At 42.2% G+C, this 25,718-nt stretch overlaps 1 protein-coding gene across 6 annotated transcripts in view; it reads right to left on the reverse strand.

Annotated features, from left to right (window-relative positions):
• The window catches only part of LOC109896100 (serine/threonine-protein phosphatase 2B catalytic subunit gamma isoform), a 43,287-nt gene that overhangs the window by 14,144 nt on the left and 3,425 nt on the right, over positions 1 to 25,718 (reverse strand). For all 6 annotated transcript variants that reach the window (XM_020490342.2, XM_031829764.1, XM_020490340.2 and 3 more), the window contains exons 2-10: positions 18,594 to 18,791; positions 15,447 to 15,571; positions 10,281 to 10,392; positions 4,154 to 4,299; positions 3,857 to 3,996; positions 1,649 to 1,726; positions 1,450 to 1,544; positions 1,092 to 1,217; positions 832 to 909 (exon numbers count right to left, since the gene is read on the reverse strand). In XM_020490342.2, coding sequence (XP_020345931.1) covers positions 832 to 909; positions 1,092 to 1,217; positions 1,450 to 1,544; positions 1,649 to 1,726; positions 3,857 to 3,996; positions 4,154 to 4,299; positions 10,281 to 10,392; positions 15,447 to 15,571; positions 18,594 to 18,791 — 1,098 coding nt within the window. The remainder of the gene's footprint in view (positions 1 to 831; positions 910 to 1,091; positions 1,218 to 1,449; positions 1,545 to 1,648; positions 1,727 to 3,856; positions 3,997 to 4,153; positions 4,300 to 10,280; positions 10,393 to 15,446; positions 15,572 to 18,593; positions 18,792 to 25,718) is intronic.

A 25,718-nucleotide genomic window follows, 5' to 3' on the forward strand; every position in this document is an offset into this window, starting at 1 on the left:
TGTAAATAGATGTGGCACTCTGCACAATCACCACGTTTTAGAACTACTGAATGTAACGCACAAATGTAAAATTTGATTTTATATAAATATGCACTTTATTGAACAAAACATACATGTATTGTGTAACATGAAGTCCTATGAGTCTCATCTGATGAAGATCAAAGGTTAGTGATTAATTTTCTCTATTTGTGCTTTTTGTGACTCCTCTCTTTGGCTGGAAAAAATGGCTGTGTTTTTCTGTGAGTTGGTGCTGACCTAACACAATGTTAGTGATGCTTTCGCTGTAAAGCATTTTTTAAATCAGATACTGTGGCTGGATTAAAGAGAATTTTATCTTTAAAATGGTGCAAAATACTTGTATGCTTGAGGAATTTTAATTCTGAGATTTTTGTTGTTTTGAATTTGGAGCCCTGCACTTTCACTGGCTGTTGGTGAGGTGGGACGCTACCGTCCTTAACAAGAAATGTGTGGAGTGGTTGAAAAACTAGTTTATGACTCCAACCTAAGTGTATGTAAACTTCCGACTTCAACTGTACATATTACCTCAACTAACCGGTGCCCCCACACATTGTACCAGTACCCCCCTGTATATCTGTATTTAGTCTCGCTATTGTTATTTTACTGCTGCTCCTTAATTACTTGTTACTTTTCTTTCTTATTCTTATCTGTATTTTTTTAAACTGCATTGTTGGTTAGGAGCTCTTAAGTAAGCATTTCACTGTAAAGTTGTACCGGTTGTATTCAGTACGTGACTAATAAAATGTGATATCCAAGGTGTGCGCTTTGCAACCTGTGGACCAGCGAGGGTGAAATCCTGGCTGTTCCTCTTACCTTCACACAGGTCGTCTCCTTCCGACATGAGTTCATCATCAGAGCAGATGTTCAGCACGTTCACCAGCATCTCTGTCACTGTTGGGAAGGGAGAGGCGGCAGCACCACAGCTCAGGTTAGCACCACCACCAAAACACTCTTTGCTGCATCTTTTTGGGTGCAGACCTATTACACTAGAATGTGCCAATGCTCCTTTCTGGCATTCTACTCCGCATTCTTAACTCTGAAACACTGAGTTTGGACGGGGACCACATGCATACCTTTCTCTCCAACAAATGGCAGAGACCACGTGAAGACGTCCATAAAGTTGGGCAGCCAGTAGGGGTGGGGGGAGCAGTTGAACTGCCGAATGTTCATCACATTGTTCTCGTACTTTAATACAGCAGCTGGAAGTAGGAGCAAGAACAAAAATAATGATACACTTAGCCATTCTGACATACAGAAAATGTAGCACTGGCAAAAGTAGCACTTGTAACACATTGGCAAATTGTCATATTTTGGAGACAGAATAGGCCAGACAGAAGAAGGGAACGCCAATCCCAGCTAGTAAACATAACAGCTATATAAGACTGTGCATAAAACACTCACACACTGTCTTGATATAAGGAGTACACAAACCTTTGTTGTTGTACACATCTAGGTAATTTGGTGCTGAGAAGATTGTAATTAATGAAGGAAAGCCTGTAGTCTGGCTTTTTCTGTACATCCGATACCTGGGATGAGACAATTATTTTAGTTTGACAGCACAATAGTGAAGAGAAAAATAAATAGCTATTTTTGGTAACGTTAAGTGATCAAAAAAAGTTAAAAAACTTACCCTGCATCCTGTGCTTCGTGTGCTCTTATTACCGACAACAAGTTATTATTTATCAAAAAGTCACATACAGCCGGGTAACTGCAAGGCAAGACAGAGAGAAAAAAAACTATTAGAACAGCCAGTGGAATTAAATCTGGACCTCACAGAGTCAGTCTGGCAACCATGCAACGTGACAGATTCTTTGAGTAAAACCATTAGAAGCGTTCTCTAGCAGTTCTTTACTTTTGAAAATACATTGTGTATTTCCCTCTGGCCTGGGAGGTAGGCAGGGTTTAATTAACTAGTGAGGCCAAAGTAGAGCAGAGGCAAGGCAGTGGTATTTATGAGCTCTGATAGCTGATCCAGCAGTCAAGAACAGGAGTTCACAGCTACAGCCAGCAAGGAGACGTGGTGTAAGTCTTAAATGGCACCCTATTCCTTATATAGTGCACTACTGTTGACCAGGGCCCTATAGGGAATAGGGTGCCATTAGAGACAGATCTCAATGTGGCTGCTGGGCTGGCTTTTACTGGGGTTTATACACAATATATTATTGTGGGGTATGCATGGTGTCCGAGCTGTGTGCTAGTAGTTTAAACAGACAGCTCAGTACATTCAGTTTGTCAACACTTCTTACAAAAACAAGTAGCGATGAAGTCAATCTCCTCCACTTTGAGCCATGAGAGATTGACATGCATATTATTAATGTTAGCTCTCTGAACATTTAAGGGTCAGCAGTGCTGCCCTGTTCTGAGCCAAATTTAATTTTCAGAAGTCCCTCTATGGCACCTGACCACGACTGAACAGTAGTCCAGGTGCGACAAAACTAGGGCCTGTAAGGACCTGCCTTGTTGATAGTGTTAAAAAGTCAGCGCAGCACTTTATTGTGGACAGACTTCTCCCCATCTTAGCTACTGTTGTATTAACATGTTTTTGACCATGACATTTTACAATCCAGGGTTACTCCAAGCAGTTTAGTCACCTCAATCTGCTCAATTTCCACATTATTTAATATAAAATTTAGTTGAGGTTTAGGGATTAGTGAATGATTTGTCCCAAATACAATGCTTAATATTTTTTGTTATATTTAGGACTAACTTTTTCTTGCCACCCATTCTGAAACTAATTGCAGCTGTTTGTTAAGTGTTGCAGTGATTTCATTCACTGTATTAGCTGATGTGTATAGTGTTGAGTCAGCCGCATACAGACACTGGCTTTACTCAAGCATGTCATTAGTAAAGCTTGAAAAAAGGGGCCTAGACAGTTGCCCTGGGGAATTCCTGATTCTACCTGGATTATGTTTGAGAGGCTTCCATTAAAGAACACCCTCTGTGTTCTGTTAGACAGGTAACTCTTTATCCACAATATAGCAGGGGGTGTAAAGCCATAACACATATGCATTTACAGGAGGAGGAGATTATGATCGATAATGTCAAAATCTGTACTGAAGTCAGGCAAAACAGCTCCCACAATATTTTTATCAATTTCTGACAGCCAATCAGTCATTTGTGCAAGTGCCATGCTTGTTGAATGTCCTTCCCTATAAGCATGCTGAAAGTCTCAATTCATTTTACAATAAATTAGCATTGTATCTGGTCAAATTATTTTTTCTTAAAGTTTACTAAGGGTTGGTAACAGGCTGATTGGTCAGCTATTCGAACCAGTCAAGGGGGCTTTACTATTCTTGGGTAGTAGAATTACTTTTGCTTCCCTCCAGGCCTGAGGGAACACACTTTCTACTATGCTTAAACTGAAGATATGGCAAATAGGGGTGGCAATACCGTCCACTATTATCCTCAGTCATTTTTAATCTACGTTGTCAGACGCCGGTGGGTTGTCATTGTTGATAGACAATTTTCTCACCTCTTCCACACTCACTTTACAGAATTTAAAATTAAACCTTTATTTAACTAGGCAAGTCAGTTAAGAACAAATTCTTATTTACAATGACAGACGACACTGGGCCAATTGTGCACTGCCCTATGGGACTCCCAATCATGGCCAGTTGTGATACAGCCTGGAATTTAACCATTTCAAATCAGTTATACTTGGATGTGTAGTGTCAGCATTTGTTGTATCATGTAGACCTATCCCTGAATACTCAGAGGATATGGAAACTATTCAAGTGGCAAAGAGTATCATTTGATTTCATTGGCCAGTATTATTGAATATAATATATTTTTTAAACATCTGAAACTGGACACATATTGTGCTGAACTAGTACCGTACCTGAAAAAGTAGGAGCAGCCTCGCACTGAGTTGTGGTTGAAGTGTTCTGCTGTCTTTTCACTGCCGTAGTCCTCTCCTGGGTCAGCCCAGATCAGGTCACACATAGGGCCGAAAGCTGGAGGCTCCTTAAACCTGTCTAACTGTGGAGCGCGTGCATATGCGCACACACACACACACACACACACAAACACACGTGATCGATCACTGATTAAAATCAACCAAATGTATCCACACTTGGTTTTGTAGGCAAACGTGGACTCAAACATCACTTTCTCATCAGGTGCCAGGTGAACTTACTTTCCTAATGTCGTCTAGGCAGTTGATTTCTGGGGAGAGACCGCCGTGTACACACAGGAACTGTTGGTTGAGAAGAGCAGCTAGGGGCAGGCAGTCAAAGGCCTCCATGCAGGCATCATACACGCGCTCAGAGTACTTAATCTTACCTAAATATGGAACAGGTGAGACAACTTCACAATTGCTTTCAGAGAGAAACTACTAGCGCTAGTTAAACACTTGATGAGACAGTACCACATTCAATTGTCACAGAGGTCAAACTAACCGTGTCTACATGCCAAAATAACTTAGTAGGAAGTAGAATCAATTAGCTACAGCCTAGTATTTCAGAGGGTTTCATTGTTTTGTTTGTCAGCCTTTAGTAGCAACAGCATACATGTAGTGGCGGCACATACTTCACACTGGCCATTTGGGACTAGTAACCTACATATGTTCAACCACTATCTTAACAGTTACTGGCTACACCGCAGCAGATGTTGTGTCTTCCTGGATAATTGCTTAAGCTTCTTTACTTCAAATGCTGGTGAACTTTCAGTGTAACTTGTCTTGCACAACACTTACCACAGGTCAGATTAACTGACTGTTGAGGAAGTGAAGTCCATATAAGGCGAGAGAACGGCAGTGTTTCTTATTAGGCCAGTAAATTAGGAGCAGTTAGTTCAGCCTAACAACAAACCTCCCTTCCTCTCTCATTAACTAGTCCAAAAAATACCTTAAATTAAAATGCTTAGTGCTGGACAGGAGCCACTATCATTGAGAGTCCAAGGAAAGCAAGATAATCAGTGAGTACCATGATTGAGAGTGAGAAGCATTCAAACTATTCTAAAGTAGCGAAGGGAGAGAGAACCACACTGCACTCCATTTGACCTTCAGGGTTTGAAATCAGTTTATATGGAACTCATATTTCCTGACATGGTTAAAATGTTCAGAGGCCTGTCTAGGCGCACATAAGGGAATTCATCAGTCTTGCACTAGCCTTACACTAACCCAAAGGCTGAATGACAAACCAGAACAAGTCTTTTAAATACTAGGGCCTTGGCTATAGCCCATCTAATTGAATCTACTGTTAAAGATTTTGGCGATCAAGTGAAAGCCATTCATCTGCCCAAGTAGGGCTGGGCAAAATATTGAATTAATTAGAATGCATGTTTTTGTGCGATATTTCAAAACACCTATCGCAAGAATCGAGGTTTGTTATTTTATTTTTATGAGCGTTTGTCCGCTTGTTCTCATGCTGTATTTTTGGTCTCATCTCCTTCGCTCTTCTGAGTCTTATCATTTACACCAGAGATTTGTATAGAATGACAAGATGCAAGTCTCAGTTTTAGCAAGAGTGAAACCTCTCGCTTCGCCACTTACTCTACGGTTTACACACACATCAAGAGCCCCCTCCCCCTGCCTCGCACAGCAACAAAGTTGAGAGATTCCATCTTCCTCTTTGACAAGCGGTTTCAACTTGCTATTTGCATCGGAGGTTTGATCCAACAGAGTCAGTCATATGGACACCAAAACACATTAAACATTATTTTACTGTAAGAGAGATATTAAAAAGGCTATCATTAGAAAAGTTGTCTCAACTACTCAAATTGTGCGTAGAGCAGACACTACTAAAACAAGAGTATCAATGCATATTGATTCTGGAAAATGTATGCTCAGTTTGTCGTGTGCCCTACTGGGGTACCACGTACCGCTAGCAGTATTTTAGGCAAAGACTGGCATGCTACCGGTCTAGTTTGTGTTTTATAAAGTGTGCAATAAGCATAAAACACAGGTATATAAGGAATTACCAACTTGTTCTCATTCTGAGAAATAAGTTAAGCCACTTGATTTCAACATCTGAACAAAGTGGACAGGCTAACATGCTTTTCAACCAGTTGGAGACAGAAGGGTGTGTTCGTAAACAATTCAACCTTGTTAGCTAGCAAATAGATCCAAGTTGGCTAAACTTGAAATACAAAGATTAGCTGGCTAATCACTATCACGTCGGCTTGAGAGATTGTTGATGAGGCCTGAGTTCATTTTCTACAGCCTAATGCCTGCTTCAAGAAGTGAGTCATTATTAGTGAATGTGCATTATGCATGGTTCTACTTAAATTTGCATTTTTCACAGAGATACTTGAAAGCCAGATGAGTGATTGCAGATAAAAAAAAAAGTTTAAATGGTTCAACTACTTTGATAAAATTAAATTATTAGTGGGTCATATGGTTGTGGAAGGCTTATTTAGCTTAGGTAAAACTTCACAAGCCTTGAATTAACTTGATGATTGCGGACTGTTTGAAACGCAGTGTAATTGACCTTTAATTGTACAACACTTAAAAAACAACAACAATTGAGATAAATTGTGAAAAATCAGCCTTAGTTTGAAAACAAAATCTAGATATAATTTTCAGGCCATATTGCCTAGGTCTATGCCGAAAGATCCCATAGCTAAACTGTTGTCAGTCACATGAGCTTTTGGCTGACTTCCGGAGAGGAGCGCTAATGTCCACGATGAAAATAAAACCTAATATAACTCAAACGGAAAGCATTTGCATTTTTGCGCAGTCCAGGCAGTGCTGAGAGGGATAGTTGGTTAACTGCTCAAAATCTGGTTGACTCAACGTTGCTTCAGTTTAATTTGTCCACGTATTGTGACTTGGAATCTACATTGAAAAAACATTACATTTGAAAAAAGTCAAACTTGTTGAAATTTCAACAACAGGATTATACCATGGTAACCAAATTTCAACGTTGATAAACGTTGTATAAAAAGTTGAATTTGTACCTTTAAAAACAAGATCTTCAAGGTTATATCTCCAATCAGAAAAGAAAATACTATAGGATGGGCAGCAACTCCTACTGGAGAATTGATCTATTGCTACCCTTTGGTCTACCTGCTTAGCTATAGTATTTGTCACTGACTATTACCAATGTGCTATCGTGAGAATGATTGTTGAGAGATCACCACTTAAAAAACAACAGATTCACAGTTGTTACAAATGTCATTCCAATGGGTAAGTATAACAGAGCAAATTAATAAATTTCACTCACATAGCATAAATTATCATATTTCAGACTATATAGCATTTGCAAAGTCATCAACGGCTATTATTTCAATTGACTCAGAATTCAACTAAAAATAGACAATACAATAGGCCCAGGCTATTACGCACTGGATGATTTTAAATGGAATGATATTGAATTGTGTTTGGTTGTCAACCAAATAACATTTGAAGGAGATGCATCTTCTGCTTGGATAGTTCCATCTGTGCCACTGACTTAAGTCTGGCTTTAATTTCAGTTGGTCTATAAAATGTATAATTGATGTGTTGGAGTCACATCTCCATCTCAACCAAAAATCTATGTTCAATAATAGGACTAAATCATATTAAAAACTTTATTTAAAGTGCATTTAAAAAGTTTGATATAGTACCATTTTTTTAATGTAGATGTTTGGTTAAGATGAAGCCAACATATCAATTGTTAATTTGTAGGCAAACTTTAATTAAAGCCAGACTAAGTCAGTGGCACAGATGGAACTATTCAAGTAGAAGATATATCTCCTTCAAAATGCTTATATTTGGTTGTGTTTAGGCATGGGCGGCTCTCGCACACACTACCAGTCAAAAGTTTGGACACGTACACATTCAAGGGTTTTTCTTTATTTTTTGACATTGTAGAAAAATAGTGAAGATATCAAAACTATGAAATCATTAAGTAACCAAAAAAAGTGGTAAATCAAAATATATTTTATATTTGAGATTCTTCAAAGTATCCACCCTTTGCCTTGATGACAGCTTTGCACACTCTTGACATTCTCTCAACCAGCTTCACGAGGTAGTCACCTGGAATACATTTAGATTAACAGGTGTACCTTGTTAAGTTCATTTGTGGAATTTAATTCCTTCTTAATGCATTTGAGCCAATCAGTTGTGTTGTGACAAGGTAGGGGTGGTATACAGAAAATAGCTATTTGGTAAAAGACCAAGTCCATATTATGGCAAGACCAGCTCAAATAAGCAAAGATAAATGACAGTCCATCATTACTTTAAGACATGGTCAGTCAATGCAGAAAATGTCAAGAACTTTGAAAGTTTCTTCAAATGCAGTCACAAAAACCATCAAGCTCTATGATGAAACTGGCTGTCATGAGGACCACCACCACAGGAAAGGAAGATCCAGAGTTACCACTGCTGCAGAGGATAGGTTCATTAAAGTTGACAGCCTCAGAAATTGCAGCCCAAATAAATGCTTCAGAGTTCAAGTAACAGACATCTCAACATAAACTGTTCAGAGGAGACTGTGAATCAGGCCTTCATGGTCGAATAACTGCAAAGAAACCACTACTAAAGGACACCAATAAGAGACTTGCTTGGGCCAAGAAACACGAGCAATGGTCATTAGACCGATGGAAATTTGTCCTTTGGTCTGGAGTCCAAATTGGAGATTTTTGGTTCCAACAGCCATGTCTTTGTGAGATGCAGAGTAGGTGAATGGATGATCTCTGTATGTGTAGTTACCACCATGAAGCAGAGAAGATGTGGTGTGATGGTGCTTTGCTGGTGATACTGTGTGATTTATTTAGAATTCAAGGCACACTTAACCAGCATATGGTTTGGGCTTAGTGGGACTATCATTTCTTTTTCAACAGGACCTCCAGGCTGTGTAATGACTATTTGACCAAGGAAGAGAGTGATTGAGTGCTGCATCAATGACCTGGCCTCCACAATCACCCAACCTCAACCCAATTGAGATGGTTTGGGATGAGTTGGAGCGCAGAGTGAAGGAAAAGCAGACAAAAAGTGCTCAGCATATGTGGGAACTCCTTCAATGTTGGAAAAGCATTCCAGGTGAAGCTGGTTGTGAGACTGCCAAGCGTGTGCAAAGCTGTCAAGGCAAAGGGTGGCTATTTGAAGAATCTCAAATATAGAAAACATTTAGATTTGTTTAACACTTTGTAGTGTGTTACGATTCCATGTGTGTTATTTCATAGTTTTGATGACTTAACTATCGGAAATTCAACAGACTTTTGGCTGTCTTTTTGAGTGGGTGAATATAGGTTCTCTCATTGATCAATGTCAACCAAATATTACCCTATTATTCACTTGAAATTATATGGTGTGCCCAGTGGGATGGTTCAGGGTGGATCACAGTGTTGCCATAGCAACCAGACCAGGCTTTAGAAACAAAAACAATGGGACTGAGTTTGGGTTTGGGAAACCATGCCCTATTCCACTATAGCTAATATGATGCAATTTGGGACGTACATGGGACGCACACGTCTTAGACCGGTCACCCATCGCTTCTCAAAATGCCAGATCAGATCTCACAACACCTGGATAAATGTTTAACGACCCAGGAAGCATATTACTAGACATTTTCAGACCCTTTGTTTTACTTTCATCTTGAAGAGAAGGGCAACACGGATCAGTCATGTAAACTGCCTCTGCCTGCCTGGCATTGCTCAATTAGTTTAAATGCATGCTTCGGAGTGCTTTCATTATGAACAAATTAGACAAGCATCTTTCTTTCCAATGGGTGTTTGCCAATTAAATGCTATTTGCCAATGTTGTGGCAGTCTTTCCTGTCCTGTTTGCCAAAGTGGGGTTTGTTTCTTTGCCGATACTTGCATACTATTGCCTCACACCTGTGCTGCCACTTGAATGCAATGCCACACACACACATACCTACCTACCACCTCTATAAACACATTGTGGGTGTGTCAGCTCTGTGTATAACTGTCTGAATATCAACATGGCTGGCTGCTCTTCATGCCTCTGCAGCTCACTTTCTGTCTGTACCTTGAATAGGAGAAATGGTCTATGCATGAAGACATCTGAATGATGAGATGTTACATCTGATGACTGACTGACAGGCTTCCTGATCCTGGTGTCTGTATCACTGAACGGTTGCTAAGCTCATCAGCCACAAATACAACTGCACTAAGAGCAGCAATAGGCATCAAAGCTAGGGGGAAGAAGGTCCCCTTTAAGCATGTACTTTAGGCGCCATCTGTTTGCAGAGCAGAGCCAGGTCTGCTACTCTAGGTTGGATAGGTCCTTTGATCCCTAAGTAGTTCCCTGCAGTGTTACATCACATTAGGCTTGTCCTCATTGGTGTGACCTGCCGTGCTGCAGTGACAGTACTTACATTCCTGTTTGAAGGTGAAGTACTCTGTGAGGTGCCGGCACTCGTGGTTCCCTCGCAGGAGGAAGAGTGTGGTCGGGTGATTGATCTTGAGTGACCAGAGGTACAGCACACACTGCGGAGGGAAGGAAAGACAGTGAGAGAGAGAGAGAGAGAGAGCGAGAGAGAGAGGGGGACAAGGCATGTAATTCAATAACACAAAGCCCGCATAGATCTTGAATGCCCTAAATTAATTACAAATCACTATACAGTGGGGTTGGGTGGTATCCATGCAGTCATACCGTTTCTGTACCATACCGGGGGTATACGGTATTACCAAACGGGGCACTATTTCTCTGAAGCGCAAAACAATTTAGGCAACAGGGATCTTGATCCAGGAGGGGATTGAATGTCTCTGATATAACCAAGAAGTTAGCAAACCAAATACATAGCTGGAGCCCTGCAACTCTGCAACGCTTCCAACTTTGTACTTTTTTCACAACTGCCACCAGTTTGGCATCAAAACAATTACAAGACATATTGACATAGCTAGTAAAATACACAAGTGCGTAAAGGGTCGCGTTACACTTCAGAAATCTCAATTTTCAAAAAGCAGACCTCACCTGCATTTTACATTGAAAATCAAGTGTTTACTTGCGTCAACAGAGTGATCAGGGGCGTGTAACTATAGTTCTCCTTCACAGGAAATACATTAGTGCAACATATACGGCAGAAAATCTATTAATTTTCATCAGATGACAGCAGAAGCAGAACGCTATTTGGCTGGCAGCTACACAAGTAAATGAACTTACAATGAAAAAGCAAGGTCTTTTTTTAATGCAAAAATGATGTTTCTAAAGTTGATCATAGAAAGAATGTAGCCAGCTACATTTCCAAACGTTACACGTGTAATGGAAGCTCAAAATGAATCTGATACCGAACAGAAATGACAATAAGGAGCATTTTAGATCCGCATTTTCAAAACACAGTAAGATATTTCTTATGGGTTCTTTTTTCCCGTGTTATAAACACAGAATTCTGCAGAATTCTGCAGAATTCTGCATTAACACAACACCTGGTGTAAAATATAAAGGGTATTTCATGTTGAAACACTCCTATTAAACACCAATAGTATTCACTAAGTTGATGGGTTATTATTCAGAATAATATTTTACTGATTTTTTTTATTATATTGTAAAATCTTGTTTTATATATTTAACATGTGATAAGGCCACACAAAGGGCCAGAGATAGACACCTGTGATAATCTGAAGTACCCAAAAAGGCCACTAGATGACGTGAAATTCCATGAATTCCTTGAAAGTTACCAAACTCTGGTAGTTTACTGGTAAACCTTGAAAGTAACTTCCCTTTGCAATCCTAGTTAAAACATATGATCCAGCCAAATAAGATGCAGCCAAAGCCAGCTCTTCAACTAACCAGATGGCCTATGTCTACAGTACACAGAGAAGAAGAAAAACAGCACATTGAAACTGACCTCCTCCAAAATGCAAGACCATTTTTCTCTCTCCCCGTTTATAGGGCACTCATTGGGGGAGAAAAACACCCACCAGATTCAATCAAAATTAATTTATCCCCAGACACTCTTTGATGCTGGACCCAAAGAGTCTAGTACGCATTTAATGTGCGACAACAATATGAAAAGCTGGCAGCATTTACAATCCAAATGAGACTGCTTCCCCTTCCACCCCCAGACAACAGACAGACAAGGTAGCAGCACTCAGTCTCCACTTGGCTTGCCACTTTCAGTCTCTCTCTCAGCCCCCAGTCCTCCTCTTCAGAATAAACATACAGCCAGGAACACAACCAGAGCCCTACATTAAGTCCTGAGAACAGCGTGCCGAGGTAACCAAGGCCAGCAGGTGTGCATTCATATGATACACCAATAACAGACAATGGAAGCGAGAGGTGTGGGGAGGGAGCATTACGCTACCCTTGAATCCTAATTTCTAGGACAGACAAAGTGTTATGGAGCTGAGATGGTAACCTGAGTGTCAGTCTTTGTGCCATCATGCCAAACATGGCTTGACAATGAACGCAAAGAGTTGGCAAGAGCACAAACCAATCTGGGACCAGGCTAGGGGGCTGGCTGACCATGGGGAGAGGTTCAGGCCAGGGAGGGTGCCAGCGTGAAGGGGGGAGCAGTAGTTGGTGAAAGGACCTCTAGTGTGAGTGGATGGTGGAGGCTGAAGGGACCAGGCGTTTAAATGAGAAGAGCGCTCCTCCTGTGTTCTCTCTCTCTCTCTTGCTCCCTCTTTCAGCCAGACTGCCTGTTGGAGCCTTGAGCTGAGCTGAGCGGGGGAGGCAGACAAAGGCAGCAGAACAGCACATTGTGTGTCAGACATGAGTGGCTGCTACCTCCCTCGCCTCAACAGTCGACACACACTTCACCTCAGCCTGAGCTAGACGTGTGCTGCCTGGGGGGAGGGGGGGGTCCATAGGTGAGAGCACTTTCCTGTATCAAAGAGGAAGAAATGAGACGTAGAGGCAAAGAATAAAATGGATTGCTCACACATGCTCAATTTAGACCCCCGAGCAAATCGCCAGCCTGAAATGGTAATGCTACCTACTTTCTGTGAGAGGATAAAGTCAATCTTTCCGTTACCAAGGTAACTGCATTGAGATCCCCTTTCCTTGTATAGCCTATCCTCCTTTGTGTGAGATTCCAGAGTGGCTCTGTGTGCTTGGCCATCATAGGGAACTGGAATACACAGGTTTCTGAGCCCAGCTCCGTTGAATCAAAAATCAATCTGGGTGTACAGAGGCATTGGCTGGGGGATGTGGGGTATAGGGCCAAAGTGCCTGGCTGCTTCCATTCAGAGTTCCATTGGGAGGATTATACTGAGGTGGATGGAGATTAATTCAGTGGGGTAGATAGATCTCACATTGTACGTCCAAATGGCACCCTATTTTTTTTTATTTACCTTTATTTAACTAGGCAGGTCCATTAAGAACAAAATCTTATTTACAATGACGGCCTACACCGGCCAAACTCAGACGACACTGGGCCAATTGTGCGCCGCCCTATGGGACTCCCAATCACGGCCGGTTGTGATACAGCCTGGATTCGACCCAGGTTGTCTGTAGTGACGCCTCTAGCACTGAGATGGTCTTAGACCACTGCGCCACTTTCCCCATATAGTGCACAAATATTGACCAGAGCCCTATGAGCCCTGGTCAAAAGTAGTGCACTACATTAGGAAATAACGTGACATTTTGGACGGTACCACCTATACATTAATTGAGCTGTGCGTCGGTCCCCTTGCGTCCACCTTTGGCCTTCGACCAATGGTAGATGCCATTACTGGCCTAGTTAACACACTGGTTTAATCTATGCAGCACAGCAAATAAAGCTTCTCTGCGCCAGTCCTTCTAGGAGAGCAAGGCACTGACAGTACCCTCCTCCTTACCCCTACACTAAGGCACAGTTGGTTATCATTACGAACCTATATATGATGTGTAACAGAGAGCACATGGAGTCATTTCATTAGTATTTATTTAACCAGGATAGTTGATTGAGTAACCTTTGCCACTGGTTTCCAGGTTGTAAAGTGAGAATCAAGTGAACAATAAACACTGCATGCTTGACTACACACTAGCTAAGTGTTTCTGACATTTTGGAAGTGGAATGAGCCTTGATTTGTACAAGCACATCCCTCCATGGTGCTTCCAGAGGTGTCACCTGCCTGGGTTATGAGGGGGAAGACAACATTTCAGTCAATAGTTCAATGCCCCAGGATTCACCTGTCCAGAAAGCTCCCTCAGTGTTTGACTCTACCTGTCATTCCCTATTCTCTTTCACCGACACCTTTTCATCTATGACATTTCACCCACCGCCTCCCATCAAAAGACCTCCACAGCCACAGACGGAGCTGATCAATGTTTGGCCCAGTTAGCCAACCAGGCCCTGTTGGCTCTTCCATTTAACCCCCTCACAGCCCTAGTTCAAAACCCAGCCAGCCCAGCCCTGTAGCCTGTGGACCAATCCACTCTGCTGTGTGGATCCAGGTTTCCACTCTGTCTGGTACCAATTTAGGGCTAAAATCATCCACACGCTGCTCTTCTCATTACTGGCTGTGAAATTCATTATTTAAATGCTCTCCATCTACTCAAAAGTGAAAATGCTTCCATCCACTTTACATGACACTGGCTCCTAGACTGAAATGTTCACTTCCCACTCACATTTCAAACTAAATCATGCAGTAACCATGATGACCATTCAGAAAGCACAGGAAAGCAGCAGACAGAGAACCCATTTGAGATGTCCATGATGACGACAATGACTGTTAAAGAAATCTCTCTCGGCTGTGTTTAAGGCAATATGGTCTGAAGAGGGCTTGGCAGGGCCATCTCTGTGTGTCTAGCAGACATTATACAGAGACAGATGGCTGAGTGAGAGGCTGGCATGAAGGCAGCAAAGGGCCTTAGACTTAGCTAGCATGAGACAGCCAGTCTCCTCGCACAGAAAAACAGACACATAATCATCCCTACTTGGATGAAAACAACTTAGGCTACACCATAGAAATAGAATCCAGGCTGTTTCTGTGGTCTACACACTTTCACCCAGATTAATCTAGCTGAAGTAGGGGACACTGACCCAATTCACATGCTCTGCCTTGTGGGGAGCCACAGACTTATGACCATAAACTGAGATGGCAGCTAAAATTAAGGTTGACTATGTGATGTAACAAAAGACTTAGCACTCTTGGCTCTAAGCAACTTCAGACATGACATAATGCTTAGTGAGAGCAGAGCGGGTGTCCGTCCCTCCCTGGGCCTGAGAGAGAGAGCATCTCGTGCATTACGCTCATCTCAATATCTGCAATACTGCTCTTGGCAACATTTCACTGAGTCAACCTTTTAATTAAACATGGCACACCAGTCCAGCAGGGCCAGACAACCATTACAATGTTAAATGCCTCCGCCGCACTGCTTGCCTTCAAACTCAAGACAGGGAATTTCCTCCTGCTGCAGGATTTAAAATGGGGCCAATCGCTTTTGCCCTCTCATGTTGAGTGGTCTCTAATACTCACCAGGCAGTCGCCAACCCTGATCCCCCCAATGACTCCCAGCTATTTATTCACTCTTCCCCCTCCAAACAAATGTATATTCTCCTTTTTCATTGGTAGACTTAAGGATAGAGGGAATTGGGGCAGTAGGGTAAACTCACTTCGATACTGAAGTAGCCTCGGTCTACGTAGTCTCCGAGGAAGAGATAGCGTGTGTTGCTGGGCAAGCCACCAACTTCAAACAGCTTCATTAAGTCAAAGAACTGTCCGTGGACATCTCCACACACTGAGGACAAACAAACAACACTGTTAGGGAAGGAAACATAATAGGTTATTATCCTCTAATACAGGAGAGGCATGGTCCTATATGACAATAGTTTGACAGTAATTTGAGAGAGTAGCCTCATTCAGTGAAGAAGAAGTAATCTACTCATGTAAAAATGTGAATTACAGGGAATAAATGTAGGTCTATATTAAATCAATGTTTTCCTCCATTATTTCTCTGTAATACAAAAACATATTGAATAACCCTGAAGGGAGTCAGAAGAAAAAGCCTCTAATAGAAAGATGAAAGTGTAATTCAGAGTCTGGCGTGTGACAGGTACATGGCTCTGAGACCACCATCCGAGAGGGTACCACAGGTCAAACGTGCACCTCCACAATTCCAAACCAACGCTGGTCCACATACTCTTCCACTATTCATCTGGATGTGTTAACACTTGGAGAAATTTCCTGAGCCGTGCTGAGAATTTGAAAGGTATGAAGGTTAACGGTCCAATATTCTAACCTAGAACACTGCTGTGTGTACACGTTTTGGACTCTGATATGGTGCTGAAGCTGGATCAGGACGGTAAGGACAGCTGTGTCAAACAGAGTTCAGAACTCTGGCCAGTAAAATGAGTCTACTCCACTCAAATACACCTTCTTTCAACAGATGCATTAAACAGTGGTGTGGCACCATGGCATACTGCCCAGCCCAGTGCTGTGTTTACTCTGGGCCTAGTTGGGCACTATACTCCCTCTCACACACACACACAGAGAGACAGAGAGACAGACAGACAGACAGAGAGACAGAGAGAGAGACAGAGAGGTGCATACATCATCCTCACTCAGCATGTCTAGGCCAGAGGAAGTAGTCTAGCCTGGTGGAACTAACCTGATCCCTGTGTTCTCACCATTCTATTTCACTTGATACGTGCAGTAAAACAGAATGGAGGAATCAGACTGGTTCCACCAGGCTACGAGAAGGAACTAATATGTGTACTATTCAATCCATAAGACCTGGGGTTTAAAACTAACTTCCTAAACCCGGATGTTGTTTTAAACAAATTCCAAAAGGTCAGGCATCACAAGCTAAACACAACTAGACCCAATGACAGGCTAAATGTGACAATTTGCATAAGATCTGTTTGAAGTAGAGTTAGTGGAGGCCGGGTGACTGATAGCCATAGGAGCAGCAGGTAAGTTCCTCCTCAGATAAAGGGAGGGAATGTACTCAACTATCTTCTTGCGTGAAACATTGAAAATGTGCTTCAAGTCAATAGCCAGGCACATACACAGTGTACAAAACATTAGGAACTTCCCATGCTCTTTCCATGACAGACTGACCAGGTGAATCCAGATTAAATCCATGATTCCTTATTGTCACCTGTTAAATCGACTTCACTCAGTGTAGATGAAGGGGAGGAGACAGGTTAAAAATATATTTTTAAGCCTTGAGACATGGATTGTGTATGTGTGCAATTCAGGTCGCGTCTACACTTGACAGTTGCATCCAACTTCTGTTGTATTTAGGGACAGATTACGAAGACTGCATTGAAAAGACAGGTGTAGAAGCACAAAAGTCACTCGGTGGTCGGATTGTGTTCAGATCTGCATGACCATTTGAGGTGGTCAGGGAGGCATTGTGTAGGGGCCTCCCGAGTGGCGAGGTGGTCTAAGGCACTGCATCGCTGAGCTGGCTGTGCTACTAAAGATTCTGGTTCAAATCCAGGCTCTGTCGCATCCGGCCGCAACCGAGAGAGCCATGGGGCGGCGCACAATTGGCCCTGCGTCATCCGGGTTAGGGGAGGGTTTGGCCGGCAGGGATGTGCTTGTCCCATTTGCACTCTAGCGGGTGCAAATGTACGCTGACATGGTCGCCAGGTGTACGGTGTTCCCGCCGACACATTGGTGGGGCTGGCATCTGGGTTAAGCAGGCATTGTGTCAAGAAGCATTGCGGCTTGGCTGGGTTGTGTGTTTGAGGACACACGGCTCTAAACCTTCGCCTCCAGCGATGAGACAAGACTAACTACCAATTGGATAGCATGAAATTGGGGAGAAAAAGTGGTAAAAGTACAAATACATAAAAGGAGGCATTGTGTGCAGATTTCTCCTCAGTCTGGACACTAAGGCTACCGAAAGCGCATACAGTGGGTGATGTCGTCAGCACTCCTCCCACAGGCCTCCAGAAAACTTTTATTTTGGGACCGGGAGGCACCTTTTCATTATAACATTGGAGGAAATACATTCCAAGTGTGAGGAATGTGTTTGCTGGCCTCAAATGCTAGCCAGCTAGCTAAAATTTAGAAAAAAAATATAGAGTTATGCTAACCCGTTTTCAATCCCTTTAGCGTTGATTGCTAGGTAGCTATAGAGGTTAGCTACTGCCATCAGTTGTGGAGGTTTCATATTTTGCCTATTCCACTGTTTGTAGAATGCATATTGCACGGGAAAAGGGAATCCAGATACAATGTGGACACGTTAGACACATTTAAATGTAGGTGTCGATGCATTACACGTTTGGAATTCCATGATCAGAACTCTATGATCAGAATTCTAAAGCTGCATGAACAGTGAAGTCAAGACACGCCTCGGAGGATGAATGGGCAAGAGGATGAACGGTGTATGGTAGTAGGTGCCAGATGCAAAGGTTTGAGTGTGCCAAGAACTGCAAAGCTGCTGAGTTTTTCACACGCAACAGTTTCCCCATGTGTATCAAGAACAGTCCACCCCCTAAAAGACATCTGACCAACTTGACAACTGTGGGAAGCATTGGAGTCAACACGGGCCAGCATCCTTGTTGAACTCTTGACACCTTGTAGCCCATGCCCCAATGAATTGAGGCTGTTCTGAGGGGAAAAAGGGGGTGACACTCAATATTAGGAAGGTGTTCCTAATGTTTTGTACACTCAGTGTACAGTAGCAACAAAAAAGGTGACAAAGTTCCTTCTCTCCAACCTAATGTGCGTCTGTGTTTATATCGGAGGAGTTGTGCAGTGGACACATTTGTCTCAAACGGATCAATAAAGTACTCTACTTCTCTTACCTGTGATGGGTGCCTCTACCTCCAGCATGCATTTCTCCTGTCGCAGAATGTTGGCTCCGTCGTTGATGATCCGGAGGGCCACTTCCTCCTCCAGCCGACCCTCCTTCACCAGGTGGGTTCGGAGGGTCTCTGGGTTGGGCTTGCCATCCTCAAACAGCTCCTTCATAGACAGACGCTGCTGTGGAGGGTATGGCACAGCTGGACAGGGGAACAGAGGGCGAAACAGGTATTATGGATGAGTACCAAAAGGAAGCCTATTACTATTTAGTACACTACTTTTGACCAGGGCTTTGGTTATAAGTAGTGTACTACATAGGCTAAAGAATGCCATTTGGGATGGGACCCTGGTCAAAAGTAGTGCACTATAGGGAATAGTGTGCCATTTGGGATGCATCCTAGATCCACTTGCATTTAGATTCAATATCTAAATGAGTGCAGCAATCTACAATGCATTATGACCACCATTAGTGTACTACAGATTGTATGTGGTTTGCCAGCACAAATGAACAATCTAGGTTTTAAGTTAGCCTAGAGAAATAGAATGAGAACCCAGATTAGGCAATGAAACAATATTAAGCCATCCATTAATCATTTGAAACAAACTGAACAAAGTGTTTCCCCATCTGCCTCCAGAGTGTCCACCCAGTCATTAACATACTAGTGAAGAGGACGTCAGCATCCCTGGTAGGCTAGTCAATCACTGTATCAAATGTCATTCCCACTGAGGTGTTATCAGGAGCGGTAGACATTTAGAGAGAGATGAAGTTATGGTCACAAGAGGACTCTTGTTGATGTAGAGGCTACGCTATAATAATGCAGCCATGCAAGGTCTCAGACGCCGAGCACCAATCCATCCCGGCTCACCTCACATGAACCGCCTAGCCTGGTCACTAATCTGTTCCAGTCTCACAATCCCTTCCAGAGTGCAAAAGGTTTCCATAGCATAAGAAGCTTGATAATGTTTTAGCTACTGGACAATTGTCAAATGAAAAATAAAATGTTCCTCTTTTTGTTCAGAAACTAGGCTAAATTGTGTAGCAAGTAGCTATGCAGGCAAGCAATTAGAAAAATGTCAATTGTTGTTTTTAGTTGTAGGTTATAATATAGACTTGGTGTGGAATGGATGGGTTGGCAGTTGGATTACATGGGGCAACAACCTCCAATCGTTAAACAGGAAAGGACTGTTCCAATGCAAATCAGCAGACAGACCGATAAGATGAGGCATTTACCATCTGAATAATGAGGCAGGCCATATCCAGTTTGGCAGGTAAGGCCTAGCCTTCCCTCTGTCCTGGTTTGAAAGATTAGGTAAATTGACCTATAACCTTTCACAGAGTCACACAGTAAGTGTCTTCTACTACAAGAACACTGGTCTTTGTTTTCTAAAGAAGCCCAGCAATGACAAACTAATCAAACTGTCATTAAAAACCATCCATATCGTGGTCACTTCAGATCACAGGTGTCAAACTCATTCCACAGTGGGCCAAGAGTCCGCGGGTTTTCGCTCCTCCCTTGTACTTGATCGATGAATATAAAGGCACTACTTAGTAAAGAACATCCCTCATCTGGTTGTCTAGATCTTAATTGAATGGAAGAACCCAAAAGCCCCAGACAATAGGACCTCCTTGGAAAGAGTTTGATACCTGAGAAGAGGGTACTCAGTCTCCACATGGCTCTGCTTATAACACTGTATAGAACATCAAGGATGATCATGAAAGCGACATAAACCAAAGGCTGGAATATGAGTGAGCTCGAATTAGCTTTTGTGTGGGTGTGTTTAATCAGCGCGATGGCACCTGACTCTGCAGAGGAACAGAGGTAGCCTAATGCATTATAACCTACTATCATTCATCTCAGGTTATCAGGAGGTTGACGCTGATCTGGAGAGATGAGTGGGGAGGTTGACTTGTGCAATTTTCTGTCTGAGACAAACATGTCATGCTGAAACAAATGTTCATGCTTCTTTTCCTCACTAGCATCATTGAGTAGGGATGTTAACGTTAACAGTTAATCGGTTAGCTGCCGGAAATACATTTGACAGGTCATGCTTATCCGTCTAAAGGACCATTTGCATAATTTAGTGAAATTAAATTGACACGTGCATTTTTAGGTAGCCGCTATGCATCTTATTTAAATAACATGCGCACAGCATATAAAGTGTTTGAGGAGCGGAATATTACTTATCGGACAGCGCAAAAGCTGCAGCTCCTGTAGTGAAGTGGTCTTATAAGCCAAATCATTGTGCAACAATTCTAAATGCAATCGCGAGTTTATGGCCAAGATTAAAAAGAGGATTCCAGCTTTCTATGACATTTTTTATTTCTCTACAACTAATTGAAAGGTGTCCTCCATTAGAGTGCATAGGCAAAATGGTAGGACTATAAGTGTCAGCACCTTGTAATCTAAACTGGAGGCAGTATGCATTTTGAAAACATATAGTCTCTTTAATTGTTTGAAACCTGCATGTTTTAGTTCATATTATAAGGCATGTCTTACCTTGCGTCAAAGTAGCCTAGCCAAAATCCAACCATAAAAAACAACCTTAATATCAAGCCCTGGAGGGAATTATTAAAGACAAAGTATTCGGTTGCAATTGTAATATTGAATAGGCTACCAAGGGTGGCCAACCATCCTCCAGGAGAGCCTTAAAGGGGCAGTGTTGTATTTAGGGACAGGCTTGAATATGAAAGACAATAGGCAGAGTGCATTCTACATTCTTTTCTGATTCTCTATGGTAAAAAAAAAATGTAAAGTGGTTCCCCCCTTTCTTTATTACCTTAAACTAGTTAAAAAAGGTTAAATAAATAAATCTAGGCAACAAAAAAAATACAATAAATAAAACAAATGTTCCTTGCATCATACAATCAGGGTTGCAAAAGGTCTGAATTTGGGAAATTCGACTTTATCATCAAAAAGGTTAGCTTATTTTTTATTTAACTAGGCAAGTCAGTTAAGAACAAATTCTTATTTACAACGACGGCCTAGGAACAGTGGGTTAACTGCCCTGTTCAGGGACAGAACGACAGATTTTTACCTTGTCAGCTCTGGGGATTCGATCTAGCAAGCTTTTGGTTACTGACCCAACGCTCTAACCACTAGGCTACTTGCTGCCGCAAAAGTGAACCTTTTTAATCGGATACACAAGGCAATTCTAGGTCTTGTGGCATATTTTAGTTAAAATATCCCCAATTCTATAGAATTGCAACCCTCTGCATGCACAGTGCACTTCCATCACATGTGCAGATGATTCTCAAGATCTTGCACACTAATAAGATGCAATTGAGCCCACACTACTACAGTCTGAGCCAAGGACTACATGCTTTCTGGTAAGTTGATTACAATACTGGGTGGGATGAATATATTTTATGACAAACAATTTTTTGTAATTAACTAGTAAACAGTAGCCTACAGAAAAGTGTTTTTAAATCAGTTCTAACTTGTTAACCATTTCCGCTAGTTAGTGTTTGCTACCATATGGGTTTAAACTTGCTTGAGCCTGCTAACTGAGGAGTGTTAATTCTCCTGTTTCCATACATTTCATTTTAAAACATGCATCTTACAAAGGAGTTGTTTAATCTAACTGCTTAACAATTTATCTGTACATGGAATTGGATTTAGATTTTTTTTACTAATTTTTTCTAATCTTCACAGAAAAATGCCATGGGCACTATCTGATGTGTGGAGACATTTTACTGCAGCTAATGTAGAAGGAAAAGCAGTTTACATTTGCAAATACTGTGCCGAATCATATGTGAAGAATGCAACAAAGATGCAGAATCTGGCCAAGTGCATAAAGTTCCCTCAGTGCTCACAACAAGCAACCTCTGACAAAAGTCCCTCTACTTCTATTCGAGGTGAAAATGATGAATCAGACACCTTATCGACAGCAACAGCTCATGGTCCTCCTGAAATCAGAAGGTTTTTTTTTTTGTCAATGGAGGAACGTAGTCAAAGGAATGCTGATGAATGTCTTGCTCGAGCTGTGTATGCAACTGGTTCACCTCTGATGCTCACAGGCAATGTGTATTGGAAGAGATTTCTGAATGTTCTTCGCCCAGCATACACCCCTCCAACCAGACATGCTTTATCTACTCATTTTCTGGATGCAGAGTTCAAGTGAAGGTCAAGGAAATCAGAGAAAACAGACTAGTGCCATCATCTCTGATGGGTAGTTGAATGTTCGTGGAATAATTAACTACATCATCTCCACCCCTCAACCAGTATTCTACAAGAGCACAGACACAAGGGACAGACACACCGGTCTCTACATTGCAGATGAGCTGAAGGCAGTCATCAATGACCTTGGACCACAGAAGGTATTTGCACTGGTGACAGACAATGCTGCGAACATGAAGGCTGCTTGGTCTAAAGTGGAGGAGTCCTACCCTCACATCACACCCATTGGCTGTGCTGCTCATGCATTGAATCTGCTCAAGGACATCATGGCACTAAAAACAACAGATACACTACAAGAGAGCCAAGGAAATGGTTAGGTATGTGAAGGGTCATCAAGTTTTAGCAGCAATCTACCTCACCAAGCAAAGTGATAAGAATAAGAGCACCACATTGAAGTTGCCCAGCAACACCCGTTGGGGTGGTGTTGTCATCACGTTTGACAATCTCCTGGAGGGGAAGGAGTCTCTCCAAGACATGGCCATATCACAGTCTGCCGATATGGACAGCCCCATCATGAGGGTCCTCCTGGATTATGTATTTTGGGAGAGAGTGGTAAGCAGCCTGAAACTCCTAAAAACCTATTGCAGCAGCCATTGCACATATTGAGGGAGACAATACCATACTGTCTGATGTTCAGACTCTGCTTGCAGATGTAAAAGAAGAAATCTGTACTGCCCTGCCCACATCACTGTTGCTCCAAGCAGAGGAAACTGCAGTTCTGAAATACATCAAAAAGTGTAAAGACTTCTGCCTGAAGCCCATACACGCCGCAGCGTACATGTTGGACCCAAAGTATGCTGGCAAGAGCATCCTGTCTGGTGCAGAGAACAACAAGGCCTATGGTGTCATCACTACCGTGTCTCGCCACCTTGGTCTGGATGAGTGCAAGGTTCTTGGCAGTCTGGCAAAGTACACTTCCAAGCAAGGGCTTTGGGATGGAGATGCAATATGGCAGTCGGGCCAACATATCTCATCAGCCACCTGGTGGAAGGGACTTCGGGATCTGAGGCTCTTTCCCCTGTTGCGCAACTGGTCCTTGTTTGGGAACACACACACCAAAGCACGCAACAGGCTGACCAATACAAGGGTTGAAAAATTGGTTGCCATCCGTGCAAATTTGAGGCTATTTGAGCCTGACAACGAGCCATCCTCAACAATGTTGGAAAGTGACAGTGAAGATGAGGCCTCAGTCTGATGATCAAGAGGTGGACATTGAGGAGGTCCAGGGAGAAGGCATGGAAGCCTGAGAGGAAGACAACCAAAGCTTTAGTTTCTAGACTATCATCTTATGATGAAAATGTTTTTGGGAGATGCGATGGATCATTCAATATTCCCTTTTGTTTTTCAGTAAATCATTCCATGTGAAGAGTCAACTCATTTAATTAAAGTTCAATTCGTAACTAAATTGTTTTCTTCTATAGGAAGGATTTAATTATTTGCAATCATGTCTACTTATGATAAGGTAAAATGTTTATTTTTGTCTCCATATGATATGGTAAATATATCCAATGCAAAAAACATCTACATTTAAATGGTATTAATATTAATTTGCATATATTTCTGTTAATTCTCATATATTCAGACAAAGTTTTCACCTCTGAATATTCCCCAAAATGTGCAACCCTACGTCAAATGTAAAAATTGTGTTAAACTTTATTTTGTACAAGTGACTTCGGCTTTTAGAACATAAATATATGTCCTACTTGTAAAAAATAAATTGTGTCAAACCCTGTTTTCATATCAACATGATTTGTCCAGAAGCCAAAGGCACAATCATAGTCATAATAACAACACATTGTAGTTGCTCCATCTTTAGACCCCCCCCCCCCCCCCACATTATAAGTTTCAACCTGAGATCTTCATTGGTCACACAAGGAACCGCTTGCATCAGGTGCCCTTTTAAGAATGTTTTACATTGGCTGCTTCATTACAGGAGTTGCATGTTCATGGCTGTGAAACGAAAGGCTTGCTATTGTTGCATGTTTCAATTAAGCTCTTAATGAAAAACTTGTGTTCAGTGTATGATGCTCTGTTGGTCACATTTTACTGTTTGGAACAAATTTTACAGTTTGTTAACCCATTAATGAGAGCCAGTTAGTCAGGCAGAAAAATTTACCAAAATGTGCATCCTTACTTTGAAGCAACCATCAGTCAAATGCAAGTCCAACCTATTAACGCACTACTTTTGACCAGAACCTTATGATACTATGCAGCCTTGTTTTGGTGTGCAGCACAGAACAGGTGTGGCACAGGCTGAATATGTGATGGGCTGGCATAGGATCGGACAGCCAGTCTGCAGTAGGATTGCTACAGCAGCACACACAGTGAACTCCAACTCACCCTATGATCAGGACAAGCTGTCATGCTCTGACAAGTGTGGTATAAATAAACGTAAGCGCTCCTGGGCCTATGAGGCAGGCCGCGAAAGGAACTGTAAGCTGGGTACGAGCGTTAAGAAGAGATTAGGGAAAAGCCTCTATTAGCCTATTATTACAGGGTCAGAGTCTGTGTATTTGGTAGCCTAGCAAGCTAGCCCCACTGGAGGCAAGATCCTGGCCCCAAGGATCCAAGAAAATATGGATGGATGGAGACTCAGTGAGGGGCAAAGGCAGGCAGCGGCGACCATATGTCAAGGGCTAGGCCTATTGGCCAGGTATAGGGATCAACACCACCATCTCAGTGAAACTAACTGGAGCAAGGCAGTTGGATCACACGTCGCATAGATCAGTCATGTATTCTAGTACACCTGCGCATGATCTCTGTCTGCAGTAGTGGTGAAAGTCAAACTGATACTGGTCAGGAGGACCAGAAGTTTGGGAACAAAATGATGGGTTAGGATAGACATACACTAGGCTTGGGCAATATACAGTTTATACCAGGATATCATTTTCAATAGCGTTAAATTACACATTGCGGGAGCTGAGTGGTACGCCACTGCTTATAACTATA

This window comes from Oncorhynchus kisutch, linkage group LG8 (assembly GCF_002021735.2).
Source record: "Oncorhynchus kisutch isolate 150728-3 linkage group LG8, Okis_V2, whole genome shotgun sequence".
Lineage (NCBI taxonomy): Eukaryota > Metazoa > Chordata > Actinopteri > Salmoniformes > Salmonidae > Oncorhynchus > Oncorhynchus kisutch.